General features: G+C 36.6%; 1 protein-coding gene across 7 annotated transcripts in view; it reads left to right on the forward strand.

The window, feature by feature from the left end:
• The first annotated feature begins 3,159 nt into the window (after window positions 1-3,159).
• ryr1b (ryanodine receptor 1b (skeletal)) overlaps window positions 3,160-21,119 on the forward strand; it is a 96,122-nt gene continuing 78,162 nt past the window's right edge. For all 7 annotated transcript variants that reach the window (XM_055028738.1, XM_055028740.1, XM_055028741.1 and 4 more), the window contains exons 1-3: window positions 3,160-3,397; window positions 19,855-19,977; window positions 20,055-20,156. In XM_055028738.1, the coding sequence (XP_054884713.1) occupies window positions 3,350-3,397; window positions 19,855-19,977; window positions 20,055-20,156 (273 nt within the window). In that variant the 5' untranslated portion in view covers window positions 3,160-3,349. The remainder of the gene's footprint in view (window positions 3,398-19,854; window positions 19,978-20,054; window positions 20,157-21,119) is intronic.

Below are 21,119 nucleotides of genomic sequence, written 5' to 3' on the forward strand. Positions count from 1 at the left end.
AAGTTGAAGTACTGCTTGCTACCTGAGTGCCAATTTTGGGTATTCTGATTAGGGGCGCCGGGGAACAGGGGGCGCCAAAACAACAGCTGTTTGTCAGGAAGTTCTTATCTTCTCCTCTATGCGCACTTGAGCGATTTTTACAGTAGTAACTTGAAAACCAGTGAGCATCCTGCTTCCTGAACATGTCCATCATTCTGATTTCATCCTTTCATCGAGTCGCTCCTGAGGGGAGCAGGCCATGGCACAGGGCGGGTAGTGTTTGGGCCGTGCAGCTGGACGTGGCAGGCTCAAAGGAATCCTTGTCTTGTCACACCGGGAGGAAGAGCGGACCTAACAGGGGACGTTAATGTCTGCAGAGGTGGCTCTTCTTACCGCAGGAAGCTGCGAGGCTCAGGGTGCGTGATAAGGAATGCCAAAAGCAGGCAGACGAGACGCGGCTCCTGCGCACTGCGCATCCAAAGTCTGTGCGCTTGGATTTGCTCAACAGATTACACCAAAGCATTTCAGATTTAGAAACAAGAGAAACAAACAAACAAACAAAAAAACCATGGTGATTCCCGACACTTTAGTAATATTACTGTAATGTGAGGCAATATTTCTCTAAAACAGGAAGGGCTGAGGTCACAAGAGATGGTGAGACGTTTGACAAGAGGAAAAAGTCACTTCTCCCCACTGCAACTGGAGAGAGACTGAAATCTTCATCTGTCTTTGTTTAAAGCTCCGGATTTCTTCTGGTTTCACAAGTTGACACGGATTAATTTCATTAGCAACAAATGGGCTTGAGGTTTTTATCACGCTTTCGTGGCTTCTTTAAGTTTCGACATCAATATCTATGAGGAAGAACCATATGAACGTCATTGTTCTGAGTTTGGGTGCAGAAATCGCTGGGAGGTTGTCGCCCCCCAGTGGCAAAGCGCTGAAACTGCAGTCGTGACTCGTGAGTCGGCAGAAAAGGAGAATCCAGTCGGTTTCCCGGGACTCAAACTCCCAGAGTGCAACGCGGACGGCTCCTCCTGTAGGCTCGCTGCGACCCGGAGAGCTGCAGCTGTTGCAGCCCCGCCTCAGGCGTGTCTTTCTGCGGCTGCAGGTGGAGATGGAGAGCATATGGAGCCCGGAAAGGTAAGCGGCTTGGCGGGTTCCTGCTGCCCGGTGAGAGCGCCTGCTGCCCGGTGAGAGCGTGAGGGGCGAGCCGCCGACATGCGGAGCCGCTGCGCCGCTCCTCGGTGCGTCCAGACCCAGAGAGCACCGCTGTCCAAGGCCTGCCTGCTGGATGTTTACCTCCGGAGGCTCACCGGAGTGCTTATGAGCAAAGCAAGAGGGCAAAAATAACAGGTTAGAATGTCAATGATGGCTGCAAAATGCCTCCAGGTGTTAGGGTCGAAAAACCGAAGGAGGAAATTTTCACCAAATTTAATGTCAGAAATTTTCTAGAAAAAAGAACAGTTTGAAAAGTAAACAAAATGTATTTAAAAAAAAATCTAAATTTTTCTATGAAAAAATACAAAATTTTTGTTTGAAAAGTCAAAAATTTGCAGGACAAAACTCAAATTTCAAGGGATAAATCTCAGAATTTTATTTAGAAGACAGAGGAAATGTGAGTTTGAAAAGTAAAAAGAAATGCTAAAAAAAAAATTCTAGGAAAAAATGAGAAATGTCCTCGTTAGAAAAGTCGAAAATTAGCTGAAAAAAAAGATTTTTTTCAAATGTTCTCTAGAAAAAACGTTAAATTCCTGAGTTTGTAAAGTCAAAAATTTATTTTAAAAAATCGAGAAAAAGGTGAAAATTGTATTAGTCTGAAAAGTAAAAAAAACCCACAAAAAAACAAAGGTGGTAGAAAAAAAACAAATGTTTTCTTTAAAAAAAATTCTAATAAAAAATGCTGAAAAAACAAAAAAATCTGAGACCAATCTTAGATATTTTTCAGAAAAAAATGGGAAATATCAGAATTTGAAAAATGAAAAATGTTTCCCCAAAAAACATGTTTTAAATGTCAAGAATTTGCTTGGCAAAAAAAATGTTCAGTTAATCTCTGAAAATCTTTGAAATATCTACATTTTCCAAACTCAGAAAAAGTTTGGAAAACAGCAAATTCCCAACTGCAGCTCATCGATATATTGATGCAGCAGCCTGATGGAAAAAATTTCTAGACAACGTCTAGTATTGAGAAGTTTTAATTATTGTTATCAAACACCTCAGAAATATACAGAACCAAGAATGAGAATCAACTCATTTAAAGTTCAAACAAACACAAAGACCCAAGCAACATAAAATGTTTGGCTGTTGAACTGAAGCCTTCAAGCTAATTTACAAAGCTTTTACATTAAGGCTCATTAAAACAAACTTTAGTTTGGCCTTTTTTCTATTCTTCCTCTTTCTTTTCTCCCTCCCTAAAGGATAAGTCCTTTTTTGACACATTGTTTTGCTCATTTATCTTCAACCGGAGCTTTGGATGTTTGCATCACTGCACATTTATTGCACATTTGTTGCACGGCAGCTTATAATATTGCAAAGTGCGCGGTACCTACCGGGGCCACCAGGGGGCCCCGAGAGCAATTTATTTTCTTCTTATCAATAAAATAATGATTTCTTCATACATTAGCACATATATATGACTGTAAAAACAAATCACTTCATTGTGAAATTGAGTTTTTCATATTGAAATGACATAGAAATTATTACTAAAATAAATAATCAGTTCCACTGGGGGGCCCCCTAGTGGCCCTAAGCAGCTGCTTAGTTTGCTTATGCTTTGGGCCGGTCCTGGTCCTGAAGGACGTAAGTCTGAAAAATCGACCCAGTAATCGTTCCCATGGTGAATTAATCCTGGTTCCTGGTTCGTTTTGGGTTTCTGGTTCTGCCTTGGTTCCGGTTCTGGTCCGTCTCTCTCAGCGTTTGTTCTCTCTGAAGCCAAGTCTTCGCTCCTCTTTCCTTTTATAGCCTTCAGGAAGGAGGGGCCGTGTGTGTGTGTGTGTGTGTGTGTGTGTGTGTGTGTGTGTGTGTGTGTGTGTGTGTGTGTGTGTGTGTAGGAGTGTCCCACTTCTGCAGACATGGCAACCCACTGAACCGGGCTGGACCGACCCGGGATGGGATGGAGGAGTCCAGCAGGGTTCCTAACCCCTCCTCCTCCTCTCCCTCTGATGAAGAGCCTCTGCCTGCTGTCAGTCTCTCTCACATCGCGGAGAGAGCAGAGGACTCCGGCCGTCCAGCACACACACACACACACACACACACACACAGGGAAGAGCGAGGAAGAGGAGGGCGGGGGGACGGATCCGAAACCCGGCTGCCGGGAGAAATAAGACAGGATTTTTTTTCTGTTTCCTCCTGAGGAGCTGAGAGGAAGAGGAAGATGGCAGAAGGAGGAGAGGGAGAAGAGGAGATTCAGTTCCTGCGAACGGTGAGACAGAAAACATTTAATTTCCCCAAATCAGCGATTTAATTTATCATCCATTTGTGATGCTGCAGATTCGCTCTGCATTCGCGGCGCGGAGAGTTTTTACAGCCGAGCTGAAGAACCAGGTCCAGACGGCGGCCAATCAGAGCTGGTGGACATAAAAATAATAATAATCAAAATAGGAGTAAAATTCTGCCAAAACAATCTATTTTTAAGATTAATCTCAGAAAATTTGTAGAAGAAACAAGGAAACTTCTGAGTGTGAAAGTACAAAATTTGCTTGAAGGAACTTAGAAATTTTGAGATTATTCTAAAATATTTTCTAGAAAAAACCATCGAGATTTCTGACCTGGAAGTTAAAAATTCACTTGGAAAAACAAATAAATTAATTTTGTGATTAGCCTCAGAAGTTTTTTAGGAAAAACTTGAAAATTTCTGAGCTTAAAAAGTTTGAAATTTGTTTTTAAAAAAATGACATTTTTAGACTTATCTTAAAAAGAAATTCTAGAAAAAGCATGAACATTTCTGAGTTCAAAAAGTACAAAACGAACTGCTGGGAAGAATTCAGAAATTTGCAGATTAATCTCAGAAATATTTGTGGAAAAATTAGGAAATTATTAAATTGAAAATCTATTTAGAAAAAAACAGACATTTTGAGAAAAATCTCAGAATTCCAAATGTTTTCATGTTTTTATTAGAAAATTTCTAAACTAAATTTCAAAATTGAGTTTTTTTTTCTATCAAATTTTTGACTTTTCAACCTCAGTAATTTCTTGTTTTCTCTCAAACTTTTCTGAGATTAATTTCTGAGTTTTTTGCAGCAAATTCTTCCTTTTCAAGTCTCATAAATTATGAGTTATTTGGTGGAAACTTACTCATTCTAATATCTATTTTCCTGCAGTGACCTGCTTATTAACGGCCTCTTTAAACTCCATCTCATGTTTTTCACCTCCAAATGTTTGCGTTGTTTCTCTAAAATCACTTCCAGAATATTCCTGCAGTCGGTGTGGATTTGAGCAGTTAGACAGACAGCGGCTGGTGCGTCTGTTGGCATCGTTATCTATTTATATCAGAGGAAAGTGGAGCTTGTCGGTGGGGCGAGAAGCAACAAGCTGCCCAAAAGTCTGCAGGGACCAGCTGCCCTGAAGCTGCGCGTCTTTTTGTTGAGATGTTTTTTGTTGAGAGGGGGAATCCCCGACAAAATATCTGAAACAGCTGAGCTGCTGGGGAGGCTTTCTGTAGCTGAAAGAATGCAGGACGCAATTCATTTTCATTTAGCAATAATTTAAAAAAAACATTTGGGATGCTTTAAGCGCTGTTTAGTCTGCTTTTATCCAGCTCTAGTTTGTTTGGAGAAAACACAAAGTGTGATGAAAACCGATCTCGGTCCAAAAGCAGGAAGTGGACTACAGTGCAGGGCATTCTGGGTAAATGCAACCAAAACAAATGCGTCAGTCTAGCATTAGCAGTAGAAATGACTGTTTGTCTTTTACTAAAGACATAAGACAAATCCTACATCTGCTGTAACCTGATGCTACTTTGTTTCTGTTTACAGTATAAATGACAATCAACAGTCTTTGTCTTGCTTTTATTTGACAGTGTGTCATTAAAATCATATGTAAAAACCACTTACAAAAGAAATACATTTTTTATATAAATATAAAAAAAAAATGTATAGCCTGTTGTAAATGCTCAGTGTGGTTAGCATAGCTACTAATGACAGCAGAAAAACATTTTTCCTGTAATGATAAGTTGTTTTTTCACCATTAGCACATTTAGCAGTGAGTGAATGAGGATGATTGACAGCACTAAGACCCTCCTCCTGGTCCTGATTGGCTGTTTTGATCGGAACGTTGCATTAGCAGGTGGAGGAGATTGATTGTTTTCATAAATTATCATAACAAACTGACACAACATGGTGACAGCTTTAACAAATATGGAGGAAACAGATTTTTTATTAAAGTTATACACCGCAGCTTGAATAAAATGCAACTACATAGCATTTTTTGAGAAGTCTGGATTGCTTCATGTATATTTTGCATGTTGCCTATGACTTGCTGGTGGGAAAGACATTTGGTACCTAAAAACTAATAGAAAACATTTGAGCAACCTACTTGCAAACTGTTTGCAGACTGTTGGATGTAAAAGTGATGAGCAGTAAATATTGTGCTAGTATCAGTATTGAAAGAAAGGCTTTTAACATTGTGACGGTTTTTATGGGTCAGATAGACTCAACAGCAGCTGCTGTTACAATTTTTCATGGGTTAATTTGGGTTGATTTTTAAATCAGGGTTGATGAAGTGTCTGCTGGGAACAAGCTGGACTTCGTGGAGAGAATGCAGATCTAGCTCTTTCTGTTTATACTGGGACCAGCTCTCTTGTAAAACTATCCCTGACAGCCCAGTTTAACTCAACGCTCCTTCAGGCGCAGGGCGAGCTGCTCTTCTCCTTCTCTAGAAACCATGCGAACATCGAGACGCCGTCAGACCTGCAGCGGCTCCAGACCTGCTTCCTGCAGGGCAGCGGCGCTAAGCACTGCTAGCCACAATCATTTCATCATCTAATAGATTTGTCAGATTTGTTCTGCTATAACTGACACTATAGGGACTCTATTGTAGCGGCGTAAATAAACAACTTTAATCTGTTTTTAATTGCTTTGCGGAAATCTGCCTGAAAGCTGGATTAATATTTTCTGTTTCTTCTGCTGCTGCTTGTTTGCAGCTGTTTTAGAGCAAAGCTCTGTTTTTAAAGACATATTTCACCAACATGCTGACTCACCATGAATCCTGATGCCGGTTTGAGTCAATTTTCAACATTTTTTTTTACTTTTCTGCAGTAAAATAAGGAATCAGGGTTGAAATAATTAATCAGATTAACCTACTAACAGTTAATTTAGGGATGAAATAATTATTAACTGGAGCATACAGACTTTAACAAAAGGCAATGTGCTGAAAGAAAAACAGAATCAGAGCAGAAATTAAGTCAAAATTGAACTAAAAATATATACATTTTGGATTTACAATAAACATTTTTTTGATATAAATATATTTTCACCAGAACTTCTTTAGTTGTAGTTTTAGCTTTATCTGGTTCATATTAAAAAAATCTCATATTAATCACCTTTTGCTATTAAATAATTAATTGATCAATCAAATAATATACAAGTTATGTGAAGTATTTTTTAGCTGCAGATGCATTCGTTGCTGCAAATGACCAAGCATAAACTAAATTAATCAGAAGAATAAAAATAAAGTAGAGATAAAAAAATATTTTATTTTTAACATTTTTAAGTATATTTTTAATATTATACAAAAAAGGTTTAAGTGAGTACATAAAAAACTTGCAGAATGTGCCAGTTCTTTTTTAATTGTCAGAATAATCAATTACTAAAATGTGTTTATAAAATCAGAGTGTTTATAAATACACCACTTTGGATGAAAACTCGAGCTAATTTTTGTAAACTCATGTGTCACACTTTATATGGAGGGCTGATCCTGCCTAAATTGTCTGTAAATATAGAAGTAAATAAATGACTTGATAAAGATGTTAATGTGCCAAATATTGCATCTAAGAAATAAAAAAGTAAGAACTTTCACAATTGATTAAGCAGTGTGACATAAATCAATACTTATCATTTTAATTAATTTAACTATCACTAGTATTTCATTTTTAATTTTTATCTTCCACTGTATTGTTTTCTGAGTTTATGAGTTTTTGGACATAAAAATTGTACAAAATGTACATGAGCATTAAAAATAAACTATTTAAGTGAATAGTAAGCATTTGTCTTTAAAATGTTTTTTAGGTTGTTGAATCATCAAATTGGTGCAAAGTTAAGTTTTTCAGTTTTGCAGGAGCTTCTTCAGAAATTTGGATGCTTATATCAGCGTCCAAATATGAGTCAAGAGAAGCGGCTTTGTCGTCCATTGTTGTTGTTTGTGGATGTAGCTTGTGTATCAGAGTTATGGACGTACTAGAAACGAGTGAACACAAAGGTTCCTCCTGAAACTTTTATAATGAATGTGATTAATTACGCTCAAATTTTTAACGCGTTAAGATCTATGTAATTAATTAATCAAAATGAACTCCTTAAAGGTGTTGATCTTAAGACGTGAGTGTGTAAATAAAATAAACTTTTACTGCAGCTTCACACTCCTCTCCTGTAAACAGTGAGCAATTTTTTTAGCTCTGTTCTCCTAAAATAGTCAAGGACTGTGACTCACAGAAAGACAAGTGTGTCCTCCACATGTTCAGCAGGATTTCTATGCACATTTCTCCACCAACAGCCTGACTTTCCACTGCTTTGCTGTGTCACTTCTTTGCATTTGCCACGTAAATGACGCCGGTGAGTGAGTTTAAGGGGACATTTGAGCTGCAGCCCATAACAGCAGAGTCTTTTTTTAGCCAGCCACTATAACTGCACTCGATCTGGAGGGAAAAACCAGAGGAGTTGATGTCCTACTTGTCGGCGTCCTTTGGGAAACGTGGCGTGCGCGTAGACAGGGATGCGTTTCTGTGGCAAATTAACATGATCAATACAGGGCAGCTAATTCCTACTGAGCCCTGCCGTTAGCTTAGCAGTGGTGATATTAAGGGAGTCAGATGTAATGCAAATTCAAAACACTAAACATTTGTAGAGAAGTGTTTTATTATTATTGGATATACATTTTTATTTGCCATACCAATGAGGGCAGAGCTGGGCTACTTGCTACAGTTGCTCCGACGACAGGGATGTACAAAGTGTGGTCCGGGGCCCATTGGCGGCCCTCCGGTGGATTTTGTTTGGCCCCTCAGAGAGATTTGTACAGACAAATTAAATCTCCCTAAACATTTTTTAGCTGTATAACCAGGTATGTTTCTGTTGTCATAGGTTATATTGTGCAACTTTTTTCCTTTTTTTTGAAACCTAAAGTTTTAAAAAATAAATAAATAAGAGCTCAAAAATGTTTTGGATAAATATTACCTGTCATTTATTACAGCAACTGTGCAATACTTGTACTACATTTCCATCTACAATAATTTACAGTAACTTTGTGTCAAAAAATTATTAAAATATTATTTGACCCTTACTCCTCCTATATATTTATAGGGGGAGGAGAGGTTAATCAAAAATATTAAATAATATTTGTTAAAGAGATAAAAAAAAAAATGTCTTATGAAAGACATGTTTCCAGTTTTAATTAAAAGAAAAATGATCTCAGCTAATGGTAAAATCTTTCTAAACCCCTGACTTTGAGTATATATCTATGGCTGTGCGATAAAACAATAACTATCTAATGATCAATATCAATAGATAATTACTGCGATATAATTTTGATCATTTTACTGACCTTCGATCCAGAGCCGCATGGGATTATGGGGGATATCGGCAGAGGAAAGTCTTTATTTAGCAGCTAATGGTTCGCTAAATAATGTTGGTGGAATCAACTGACACTCTAGCAACAACCTGCTGAGTCACTTCCGCAGGTCGTTACTCAGCAAGTTTCCCCTCCGACATATTTGGAGGTTTTTCACTTCAACAATTAATTTATACTGAACAAAAACATTGCCTTTCTTTATTTTTATTTATTTACAGCAGTGACATTTGTAAGTTATTGTAGATCCAAAGATTCAGCATCTTTTTCTCATCGAACTGCTTTACTACTTTATTCCAGGTTCAACTCAAGAAAGCTGTAAAAGATCTTAGGTCTCTCTTCATGCCAAAACATTTTCTGTTTCCAGCTAAATTTTTTAATAATTAAAGATATTGCTGCTTTAGTGTATAAGTCAATGGATAGATGTGGTTCTATCTACAATAAAATGAAAGAGAAATTAGAAAGTTTAGTTATTGAAAGATAACTTTTTGTGTGTGTTGCTAACATTTTTGTGAGATGTGAGTGTGTGGATCAATGTTTTGTCCTAATTGGAGAAAAGGTCTTACCTTTATCAATTACCTTTACTGGAGTGACAAAGTTTTATCATTCAAGGGCCAAACAAAATCAGTCCAAGGCCCACAAATGGCCGGCGGACCACACTTAGAGTGAGACCTGACAATGGAGAAGCGGCTAAAATGTGGCGATTTCCTTTGAGACTTTCAAATATCCAACTGGAACTGAGAATCTATGACGGTCTTTAACGACACTGTCAAACAAACCAAACTAATGGAAAAACCTGTCCCTCTCCCCCTGAACATGGGGGGCATTGTACGAAGAACTACTGAAGGAAACGACAAACAAGACACTGAGTGTAAAATGTAAACAAAAATGGAGTAGTGTCAGATTTAAGCAGCATTTCTCCTTTGGTTTTTGTTTTGGCTATATTTACCCAAAATGCACTGCGCTGTAGTCCACTTCCTGCTTTCGGAGCGTTCACATATGCATACGAACTGCACCAGAGTTCATCTCAGCTAAACCAAGATTAAGGTTTGTTGGAGGGTTAGAGTTAGCTTTTTTAGTTGGAGTAATTCGTAAACGTGCTAATTAAACGAACAAGAGTTGTTCAGTTAAAGAGAACTAACCAGGGCAGGAATAGGTATGGAGCTCTTTTCTACCCAAAAGTTTCACAATTATACCATAGTTGAAAATGTCCTGTCCATGTTGAAAGCAAATATCGCCCAACGCTGCCATACGAAGGAAGGAATTGTTGCATTTCTCTTCTTCTGTAACACCAGAGTTAAAATTAGCAGGAGAAACACCAAACTGTGTCGACAGTTTTATTTCAGGCGCTCTCTCTGTTTATAGTCGAAGATTTTGGTTTGTCATGATGTCAGATGATGGCGAGGGTTAAAGTACGCAGACAGACGTAAAGCAGGAGATGAACACATTCGGATCGGGTCAGGAACGCAGAGCTGCTGCAGCTGTTAGTCTGCCTGAAGTTTACACAATAAACAGGTGTTCAGCACACTCTGTGTGTGTGTGTTTGTGTGTGTGTGCGTGTGTGAAAAGCAGTTAAAATGACAGCTGTTATGTTGTGTGTGTTTTTAAGGCTGCAGCAGTTGAATCCTGCAGTAATCTGCTATTCTTTTCCTGTTTTATCTCTATTAATTCAGTAATTAGCCGAGTCGCATGAGGTCCGTCTGGCTTTATCCCTTATTTAGACCCGACTTTCTATAACTAAACTTAGACTGGGTGACGTTGCTCCCTCGCCTTCTTCAAATCCAACAAAAATTGGTGCTGCTACCATTTTAAAGACATTATTAAATGTTTCCAGAGGTCAGGAAAGGTCAGGCAGAGCTGGTGTTAGTCAAGTTAAAACTGCCTTCTGATGAGTTTTGGTTTGAATATATCGGGTAGAAAGGAGTTTTTTTTATCTTAAATGCAAGATGTAATTATTTTTCTAGATTAAGTTTCTCCTTAATTACTAGTGGAAAGATGTTTTTTTAACAAATGGCCTTTTTTTACAATTAATCAATAGTTAAATTAGTTGACAATTACTGCAATAATTGATTAATACAATTGTTTTGACTCTAATTGGGAGAATGCTTTTAGGCTGATGCACTGTAGGAACAAATGTTAGTGCAGCAAAAATTTGTTGTGTTTTTATCATTTTAAAAGATATTAGTAAATGTTTCCAGAGGTCATGAAAGGTCAACTAATCCCCGTTTTTCTTCTAATCAGACAAAATTGGCAACAATCAACTCAACTATGTTTGTTCAGCAAAAGTTCTTGTTTTGTTTTGCTTTGAAGATATTAAAGAAAGTTTAAAGGTCAAAAGGTCAACCAGCCCTCCCATACAACTCCAGTCTAACAAAATTGGTGTCAGATTTACAGCAGAAGTTTTGTTTGTTCTGCTATCATTTTAAACATTTGAATAAAAAAGTCCCCAGACGTCATCATCAATACCTTCAAAGCAAAAGCAGAACAAACACAATTTTCTACGCCTCAAACGTAGCCGAGTTGATTGACACTAAATTTGTTCTGATTTTGTAAATGTGAGATGGGAGGGCCGTTGGTTGACCTCTGATGACCTCTAGAAACTTTCATTTGCATTTTTAAAATGATAAGGGAACAAATCAAACTTTTTTGTACAAACGCAGCACAAACAATTGACACCAGTTTGTTTACATTTTGGCTGGTTGACTTTTTAACCTTTAACCTGTCATCAAAATTTTCAAATCAACAGCAGCTACGTTTATTATATCATACTATGTTGTATATTATGTTATGTAAACATTTTGTTTAACCACGTAGGTATATTACAGTGTATCTTTTTGCTTTAATTTTAAAAAAATCCCCCAAACATTTTTTTTGTAAAGTAAAAAACATTTCTCCATTTGTTCTGTTGCATTTATCCTGCAAAATTGCGTGAAAAACTAATTTATTCAAGGACAACAAATAAAACGTAAATACATGAGGAAATACATGTGAACCATTTCAGCATATTTGTAAATATTTGTTCATTTTCCCGTTTCATCCTGCTGCTGGTATCAGTCGGGATGTTTCATGTTTCTGCTTCACGAGAGACAACATTTTTAATCACAAAAAGTAATGAAGTATTCCTAAACTTCAAAGTGTTCCCTTTTTTTGTGTGTGGCATGTCATTAAATAAAATCTTGATTTTTGTTGAGATAAATACAGAAACCGCTAACAAGCTACATATTTTTTAGCATATTTCCAAAGTTGTGTCGCTAACGGTGGCTAACGGTGGAAGCGTGTTGGAGCAGCTCTGATCAGTTTTTTTTCTTTTCTTAGTTGAAATGTCAAATATTTGGACAGTCATTGTCTCTGATTTCTGGATTAGAGTGGCAGTCAGAATCAGGCTTATTCAAATTTGTTGCAAGACTGACTGCTACTTCCTTACAACATGAATGACTCTTTTGAAGACAATTGCATGATATGCGTTATAATTTAATTTGCCTTTTGCTTTACTTTTGAGTTGGATATAAATCCAATAATTCAGTTGGTGTTGAAACCGTTATATGGTGACTTTAGTAATCACTGGGTGGAAATCTTTGGATGTTTTCAGTTCGATTTGGGACCAAAATTGCAGCATTTTTTACATTTTCAGCTACTGCGGTTCTCTTTCACACTGCACTGTGTCAAACAAACCAAACTAGCTGAAAAATCTGTTCCCCTCCTCACCTGTGGAGGCGCTGCGCCAAGAACTGCAAAAGGAAACAACACAAACACCTCTACAGAAGGCACTGAGCTAACTTCCTTCTTCACAGAATGTAAACAGAAACGGATTGGTGTCAGATCTCTTTTTCATTTTGGTTAAAAACCATGAGGCATTTCTGCCGCTAGTGCTAGGCTAACGCATTTGTTTGGGTTGTATATATCCAGAATGCCCTGTGTTGTAGTCCACTTCCTGCTTTTAGAGCGGACTAAGCAGTGATCGTAGCTCATTCTTTGTCGATGTCAAATTTATTTACATAACCCTTTAAAAAACAGGTTAAATCTTCACCAAAGACATAAAACTATAAACTCACAGTAGAATAGAACAACAACAAGAATAAAACTAAAACATCACAACAAAAACGTTACAGTTGAGCTGATCTGTGAACAGATCTAATCTGGAAATGTAACTTTTTCCAGAAAACAGGCGCAACAACAGAGAAAGCTTCAATGCTAACAAAATGCATTCACTTTTATTTTTGCAAGAGACCAAATTCAGTTTTAATTATTTAAAAGAATAATAAAAAAAATGTTGCTTTAGGCAATTGATAAATGAATTGCATGATAAATTAAAAGGATCTCCATTATTTCCATTCTGATGATTAATATTTTTATTTATGGTTTCAGTTGTGTGTGGATTTCACTTTCATTTTTATTTATTATTTTTGGTTTTTGTGTTTTATTTTGGGTATTTGAAATATCTTCCTATTCCAGTGTTAATTTTTATTTACAAAATTAACATTTATTAATCTTTGAAAGGGCAAACATGCATTATAATCCCATTATCGACACATTATTTGAAAATAGTCTCAAAATAACAATATTATTGTTGATTATCCAGCATATTATTATTATGTTTTTATTTTTAATTGGCGTCTTTGTTTTTTTGTGAATTGAAATAAATCCCTTTTATGTTTTGCTACTAACTCGAGCCTTCAGGTCAGCCTTAGATCTTTTTTTTAAAGAACTGGATTAATGCCAGCTGGAATAATTTATTTATACCTGGACTTTGCTTTGCTTTGCTGCAGTCTTCTCACATCGCCTCGTTTTAAAGGGCAAACGGTTGTTTAATCTTTTGACAGTTTGTTGCAGAGGCGAAGGCAACGCTCAATACAACCTTAGATTTTAGTGAAAATTATGAATTTATGCTATTAAAATGAATTATTCATGATTTTGTTCTGATTCAAAGGAAGGTTTTGTAAAAACTTTGATGTTAGCTATATTTTTTAGCCCTAAGTTTATTGATTTTTGATCTGCTTTTGGTGGATATTTTGTTTGATCTTGTGGATTTACCAGCTTGTTGTCCTAATTTTCTCAGTGACTCGAGCGACTTTCTGTTAGCTGCTCTTCATCATCCGAGACCTTGGAGCATCCGCTGGTCAGCAGAAGGAGGAAACGTGATAGTGACAGGTGCAGGCGGCTAAAATAGGAGCAGAAGAAGAAGGGGGTGCGGAGTGTGAGAAAAAGAGGCAACGGAGAGATAATAAGAAAATATCGCATGAGAAGAACAATCTGCAACAAAAGCTAAGGTTTTAAAATGGAATGTTGCAGAGTTGGGTGATTTGTCTTCTGTGCATCTAAAATTAGATTTTTATTTTACTTTATTTTATAAAGTTTCTGTAGAGACAACTTGCTCCAGCTGGTAGATTTTTAAATTGAGGCACTGAAAAACTTTCTGCTTCATTTTTCAGTTCTAAATGTCAGGGTTAGGTAGTAACTGATTACATTTACTCAATTACATAAACTTTGGATAATATCAGAAATGTTCTAAAGTTTGATAAATCAAAAATGTGAAAAACCCAGAAATAGAGATTAATTTAAATATTTTAAAGAAAAAACAAAAAAAGGTCAATTTTTCAGCTAGAAAAGTCAAAAATTTGCAAATAAAAAGAAATAATTTTGAGATCTTAGAAATAGAAATAGGACATTTCTCATTTCAAAAGTTGATAAATTTGAAACTTCAAACTCTGAAAATTGCAAAAGTCAAAAGCGCTTCACTTTGGAAACTGAAATTATTTTTTTTCTATAACGTTTTTCGAACTCATCTCAAGTTTTCAGTTTTTAAACACATTTTTGACTTTTCAAACTCAGTAACTTGTAAAAAGAAAAAAAAAGAAAAATTTGAGTTTGGAAATTTGTAAAAAAAAAAAAAAAATCATGAAAATTTGAGTTTTGAAATTAATCAAAGTCAAATTGAGTTTTCGGCAATTAATCTCAAAATACGAGTTAAAATGTGAAGAAATGTACTCTTTTTTCCCCCTACCTAAAATAGGCTCGTTGTATCTACATATAAATATCAGGGGTGGAAACCATTTCTGAACTACGGAAGAGGATTAGGGCCACTGGGAAAAAAATAAAAGAGTTCTGACTTTGATCTCAGAATTCTGAGACTAATGTCAGAATTCTGACTTTAATCTCAGAATTCTGAGAAAAAAGCCAGAATTCTTTCTTTCTTTTTTTTCGGTGGCCCTAATCCTCTTCCGTACCTAAACACCTGGGTCAAGCTGAAACACTGCAGCCTGGGAATCCGCTCCCTTCATCCAACCTTTGTGATTTCTGCTCGATTCGCTCATTGAGCCTCGCTGACGCCAGCCGCCTCGATCCATCGATTAACTTTCTGAAGAGTCGGAACCAGCACATCGCTCTGCATGTGGGTGGAGGAGAGGAACTGTTTGAGGAGGCAGAATCGTGACGGGGATTCCCTCCTGACAGACGCAGCTGTAAAATCAGCGGTTTCCCGGCGTGTTTCCCCCTCTCAGTGTGACGTCATAGGCCTCAGAGAGGGGAAATCCTCCACTGCAGCGTCTGCTTTTCTCCAATTTGACAATTTTCAACTAATATAGTGGTGAGAACACGTTCTCAAAATAAATAAGCTTCAAATTCTAATGAACATTTAACAGCATATTATTATTTGATTGCTATTTGCTTAAATATTTATTTAAATATCCAAAACAAATAAAGCAACAACAGGTGATTCTTGAGAAGAGGTCAGAACATGTCTGCTGGATAAAGTACAAAATTTGAATAAAATATACCCAAAATATAATTTCTTCAAACATTTGTTTATTTTGTGCAGTAGGTGGATGATGTCTGTAAAAGCCCTTGTCCTGGAGCAGAACACAATATAAGGAATACTAAAATAATAAGTATTCAAATAAGTAATTATTTAAGAATCAATGAATTGAATTAAAAATATTTGTATATGTCTTCCAACTCAGTCAGAAATAGAAAGAACATTTTTTAAAAAATCAGGCATTATTGGGGGGCACCTGAAATTCTGAGGACCCCGCGACCTCTATGAGGCTAGGCAGCTCCGGTAAGCTAATGTTATTCTTTAGCTTTTTTTCCGTTTTATTCCTAAATTGTTCATCACAGTCATATTATGTCAACACCACAACTGACAATCAACAAAATTTGATGAAATTTTGTGAACTAAATGCTTAATTTTTTGTTATACTGTAAAGATTTCAAGGAACCGATGAGCTACAAGATGGCCGCCTTCAGAATAATGTCATATTAAGAGTTAGTACGGTTTTTTTCAACCCGTCAGTTTTCAGTTGATAGTGTTCACAAAACTGACGTAAGTGTGAAGTTAATTTATCTTAATGTTTTATGGCATAACTGCACATGCATCAGGTTTTCTGTTTATTTTCAGAAACATACTTTTATGAGCTATGAAAAATGGAAAACAAAAAAAGATATCAAGGAAAGAGAAAGGATATGCTATTCAACATTTAAACATAGTTGAGTGCAGAGTTTTCTTTTTACTTAATGGTTCATCACCTGCCTGTCAATTCCGTCAGATGGACTTTATATTGTTTTTTGTTTTAAATAATATTTTGTTTGTTTCTTGAGCAGCATTTGTCTGCTAAACTGAGTAAAATCATCTGTCACAGTTTCATTAAAAATAATCATTTTTACTTTTGTCTGATGGTGTTGACAAAGTTCTGGGTAAGGTCTATTAAAATGGTAATTTTCAAAGAAATGTAATTGGGAAGATGTAGCTCCCAGGAAATTTTTACCTATTTTGTCCCATATTTGAAGAATCACAGATTTACTCTGCAAATATGTTGGTCAAAAAAGTCTGTTTATAATTTGATCAGTGTGTTATTAAGTCTTTTTTTAAAAATTCTGTTCTGAAATGTAAATTAGGCGTCAGTCACTCTGCTCTATTAAAACTGGCACTGCGTCATCATCATCCAGGCCAACTAATAACAACATCTGTGCTGTGATTTTTCATTCAGCTTAAAGTTGCAGATTTTTTAACACCATTTATGAAAGCTTCCATGAGTAATGCTGCTTTTCTCTTCGCTTAGGAGAACACGGAATGATTGAGTGAGGATTTTGTCGTGCTTGTTTGCCCCCTCCATGTTTTTTGGGCAGCGTTCCCGCTTGTCTGCGCCGTCAAACGGCCCTCATGGTTACACAAAGGTGTCTATTTCAAAAGGCTGTAAATCCTCGGCTCTTTTATTGCCCCCATGTAGACTAACTGGTGTGTTTGTTTGTCTGAGTCTCTGCCACATTGTCCCTTCCTCTACCTTTGACCCCGACTAACGCATAGCTACAATCTTTTAGCCACTGAGAGATAGCAGGGTTCGTTTGCTAACACACACTGGCATGTTGATCAGATATTGAATGCGTTTCATCAGGCAACTTAAAAATGAAAGTGCAGTTAGTAGATCTGATGACAGCCACTACATTTAGACTTTTACTCAACAGTTTGTACTTGTTTTTGGTCCATCAGAGATGAATAAAATTAAAATAAGGACTAACAGGTTATGTTTTTGAATAGATTTTAATATTTTGGAGCATTACTTTTATCAAATACTTTTTTACTCTTACTTTTTATTTCTTGGACAGCTATTTTTTACTTTTACTTGCGTATAATTTTTGACTGCTCTACCCACCTCTGCCACTGACTTATATAAACAATTCAAACTAACCAAAATGTTACTCCTGTCCACCAGCTTCCCTTCTTGATGTTTCGTAGAATCATTTCTGCTTTCTCGCTTCCTGTATGCTTTTAGCAGCTCTTGATTTGACCTTTGAGTGCCATAGCTCATGTCTGCAGTGAAACGGAGAGGACACATTGCTCCAGTTTGTGAAGTGCATAGTAGAAAATGCGAGGACAGGACCAAGGAGACGTTTCTAGGCTGAGAGGAGATAGATGACAGCCCTTTCAAAGGAAGAGGACGCTCTTTGGCCAAATAAACTCTAGAGGCCTTTAAGCTGTAAAGGAGAAGGAGATATTATGAGGTCACTGATAAACACTAAGTTGTATTAACCTGTTATGAGCTGTAAACAGCTTTGTCTGCCTGCGATTTAACTTTAAAGGGGAGCTATTGTGGAAAATTCATATTTTTGTTCTTCAATTTGCATCTCTACTTCTTCTAAAAACAGTTGAAGCGCTGAAAACAGAGAAACACCCAGTCCTTTTTTGGAAATAAGCTGAAAATAAACTGCTTCAAGTCTTCCCAATTGTTAAGTCGGATTCAACTGTGCAGATCCCTAGCAACCCGGGCCAAGCAGAGCAATTTACAATGGCTGCTGGAAAAAACACGTTTTGTTTCTGACTTACCATCCAGAAACAACTTGCTGCATTCTTGTTGGTTGTGCAGGAGGTTCCACTTCTGCTTTTCAAAAATGTACGGTTGTAAAATTACTAGGGCTAAGACAATTAATCATGATTAATGACAATTAATTGATTATTGAAATAATGGTAAACCAGTTTGGTAAATGATTAATTGCTAACTGCAGTTTTCAGAATCAAAAAGATCATTTGGAGAAAAAAGTTTTTAGCAGTGAGATTTTTATTTACTTGTAAAAAAAGAACTATTTGTTTATTTGCGTCTTCTAAATAATATCGTTTATACTTTAAAATTCTAATCCTCTTCATGAGACTGACTTGGAAAAACAAACTGTCTTCAGTCAGGGACTTCTTCAAAATCACTGCAATACAGACTGCTACAGGAAATCCTTCAGGTACTTCGAATTAATACGAGTTATAACATTTAATTTCTCTTTGGGATCAATAGAGTATTTTTAATTGAATATTTTCTAAAAGTGGCTTGAGTAGAATATAAATTTTTTAAAATCTGATTAATCATCAGAATAATCAATAAATTGATTACTAAAATAATTAGTTGCTGCAGCCCTCCCAATTACACATCTGTTTGCAGCTGTTTTCTTGTACAGTGTGAACATGTAATTAAGGGGCGTGGCCAACAACAGTTTATTTGGATTTAAAGTGACAGTGACGTCATAAAACATCTCAGTCTGAAAGGAGCTCAGAATAAACAGAACTGAGACTGAAATCTCATTATCTAAGAAGGATTTTGTGCAAAAAATGCAATGATCATATTTTGTTTAGCACATAGACCTGTCCTAAAGTGTTCAAGGACGCGTAATAGGTCACCTTTAAGAACACTCTAAGGATCCTGTGTCATCAGGATAAAAAGGTAAAAAGTCTTGATTTGGTCCAAGAGTGTTTAGCCGTTTAGCCAGAGAGGAACATTAGGGTGACGCTTCCACTTTGATGAAGGTTAGCAGCTGAGAACGCTGCCTGTCAGGTGTTGGTTTCTCACAGGACGGGTGTTTATTGCTGCCTTCACACTGGTCTGTGGCATCTCCAGGGATTGACAAGGGAAACAATTACACACTGTTAGTTTTATCATTCAAGCCGCTGGCGTCTCCTGGGGTTTACAGCAGCGGCGTCCTGCATGTTGTGATTCTCTTCTTGGAGGTACCTGATTCAAGTGTGAACCAGAGAACTAAGACATAAAGGACGCCGGACATTAAAAAGTGACTTTGGACATTTCAGTCTTCTGAACAGACCAGTTAAAGTTTATCAGCTGATTTCTCTTTCTTTATCCTCTCCAAATGCCACTCGCAGTTTCTGATATGTCACTGATTTCTTTTTCTCCATTTGTCTTGTGAAAAAAGACCAAAGCTGGAAAAACCATAAGATCTGGAATAAAATAAAATTTTATACGATTAATATGAAATATTATTTTCTTCTTATTAAAGGAGGGGATTGTGTTGAATAATTGTATTATCTGGTAATAAAGTCGTAATATATCATCTGATAATAATTTCCACCACAAAACTCTTAAAGTCAGAGTTAGGATTTGTGCTAAAAGAAGGCAATAATTATTAAATAGTGAATAAAAAAAACCCAAAGTTGATGTTTCTTTACTTATTTGGTAGCATTGTCTAAAGGTTTGCAATTGGGGGAATGTTCTTTGGAAATCCCTGGTCCAGAGGACCATATAAGAAGCTTTGCTAGGCCAGATTTGGCCCCCGGGCCTTAAGTTTGACACCCCTTAAATAGAGTGAAGAAAGGTACTAAATAAACGTGTTTTTGTGCAGGATGACCAGGTGGTTCTGCAGTGCACCGCCTCCGTTCTGAAGGAGCAGCAGATCAAACTCTGTCTCTCCTGCGAGGGCTTCGGGAACCGACTCTGCTTCCTGGAAACCACGTCCAACGCTCAGGTAAGTTCCTGCACTCTGCGGCTGCTCTTCACCTCTTCCTGGTCACCTGTGGTTCACCTGTGGCTCTTGCCCTGCAGAATGTTCCCCCGGACCTGGCCATATGCACGTTCATCCTGGAGCAGTCGCTCTCGGTCCGAGCGCTGGTGGAGATGCTGGCCAACACAGTGGAGATGACCGAGGTGAGCTGAATACTTATCTAAAAGCTGCAGGATGTAACATTTATTTTAAAAAATATATACTTTTGAGGACTAAAGTAATAGTATCAATACTTCAGCATATTTTTACTCAAGTAAAAGTATGAAGTAGCTGTTCAAGAAATCACTCTAAGTAAGAGTAAAAAAGTATTTGGTCAGTTACTGAAGTACTGAGTAACTGATCAAATGATCAATAATTTAATATTTAGAAATTACATCATCAGACAAAGCAAAATATAAAGTTGAGTGGAAATTTTGGAATTTCAAGACCCAAAATGACAATAATTTATATAAGTAAGAAAAAATATGAAAAACAGGTAAAAGAAAATGTTTCCAAATCTGTTTCTTTCAATAAAAAACTATAAACTTTAATAAAAACTGCAGGTCTGTGTCTGGTGAATTTTAGGTTAAAACATGTTTGTTTTTCATTCAGTGGATAGAAAATCCAGAGATTTTACTCAAATAAGAGCAGAAATACTTGATAATAAAATAACTCAAGTAAAAAAAACTTTTTTTTTTCAAAGTTACTCAAGGAAATAAATGTAATTGAGTAAAGATAAAGGTAATTTTATTTATGCAGCACATTTTCAGCAACAAAGAAATACAAAGTGCTTTACAGGAATTAAAACACAAACAAAATAACAAAGTAAAGGAAAGAGCAAAAGAAGAAAAAGCTAATAATGTTGATCCAAAGTAAATAAACTAGATACTCCTATTCAGGGTTGGTATATAAGTAAATATCCTCTGGTCTGATTCCTGTTCTGCTTTGGAAGAATAGGAGTCTAAAACGTAGTTGCTCAGGTAGTTTTTCTGGGCTCCAAGTTCTGATTCCTGTTTTGGGTTGCTAGACAATTACAAGTGTAATTATCCTCTGGACTTTCTAAGTGTGGACTAAATTTGTAACAGTAATGAGAGCTCCACACTTTCTAAGTAATAATAACAAGTAAT

This window comes from Poeciliopsis prolifica, unplaced genomic scaffold (genome assembly GCF_027474105.1).
Source record: "Poeciliopsis prolifica strain line A6 unplaced genomic scaffold, Auburn_PproV2 SCAFFOLD004, whole genome shotgun sequence".
In the NCBI taxonomy this organism is placed as follows: Eukaryota; Metazoa; Chordata; class Actinopteri; order Cyprinodontiformes; family Poeciliidae; genus Poeciliopsis; species Poeciliopsis prolifica.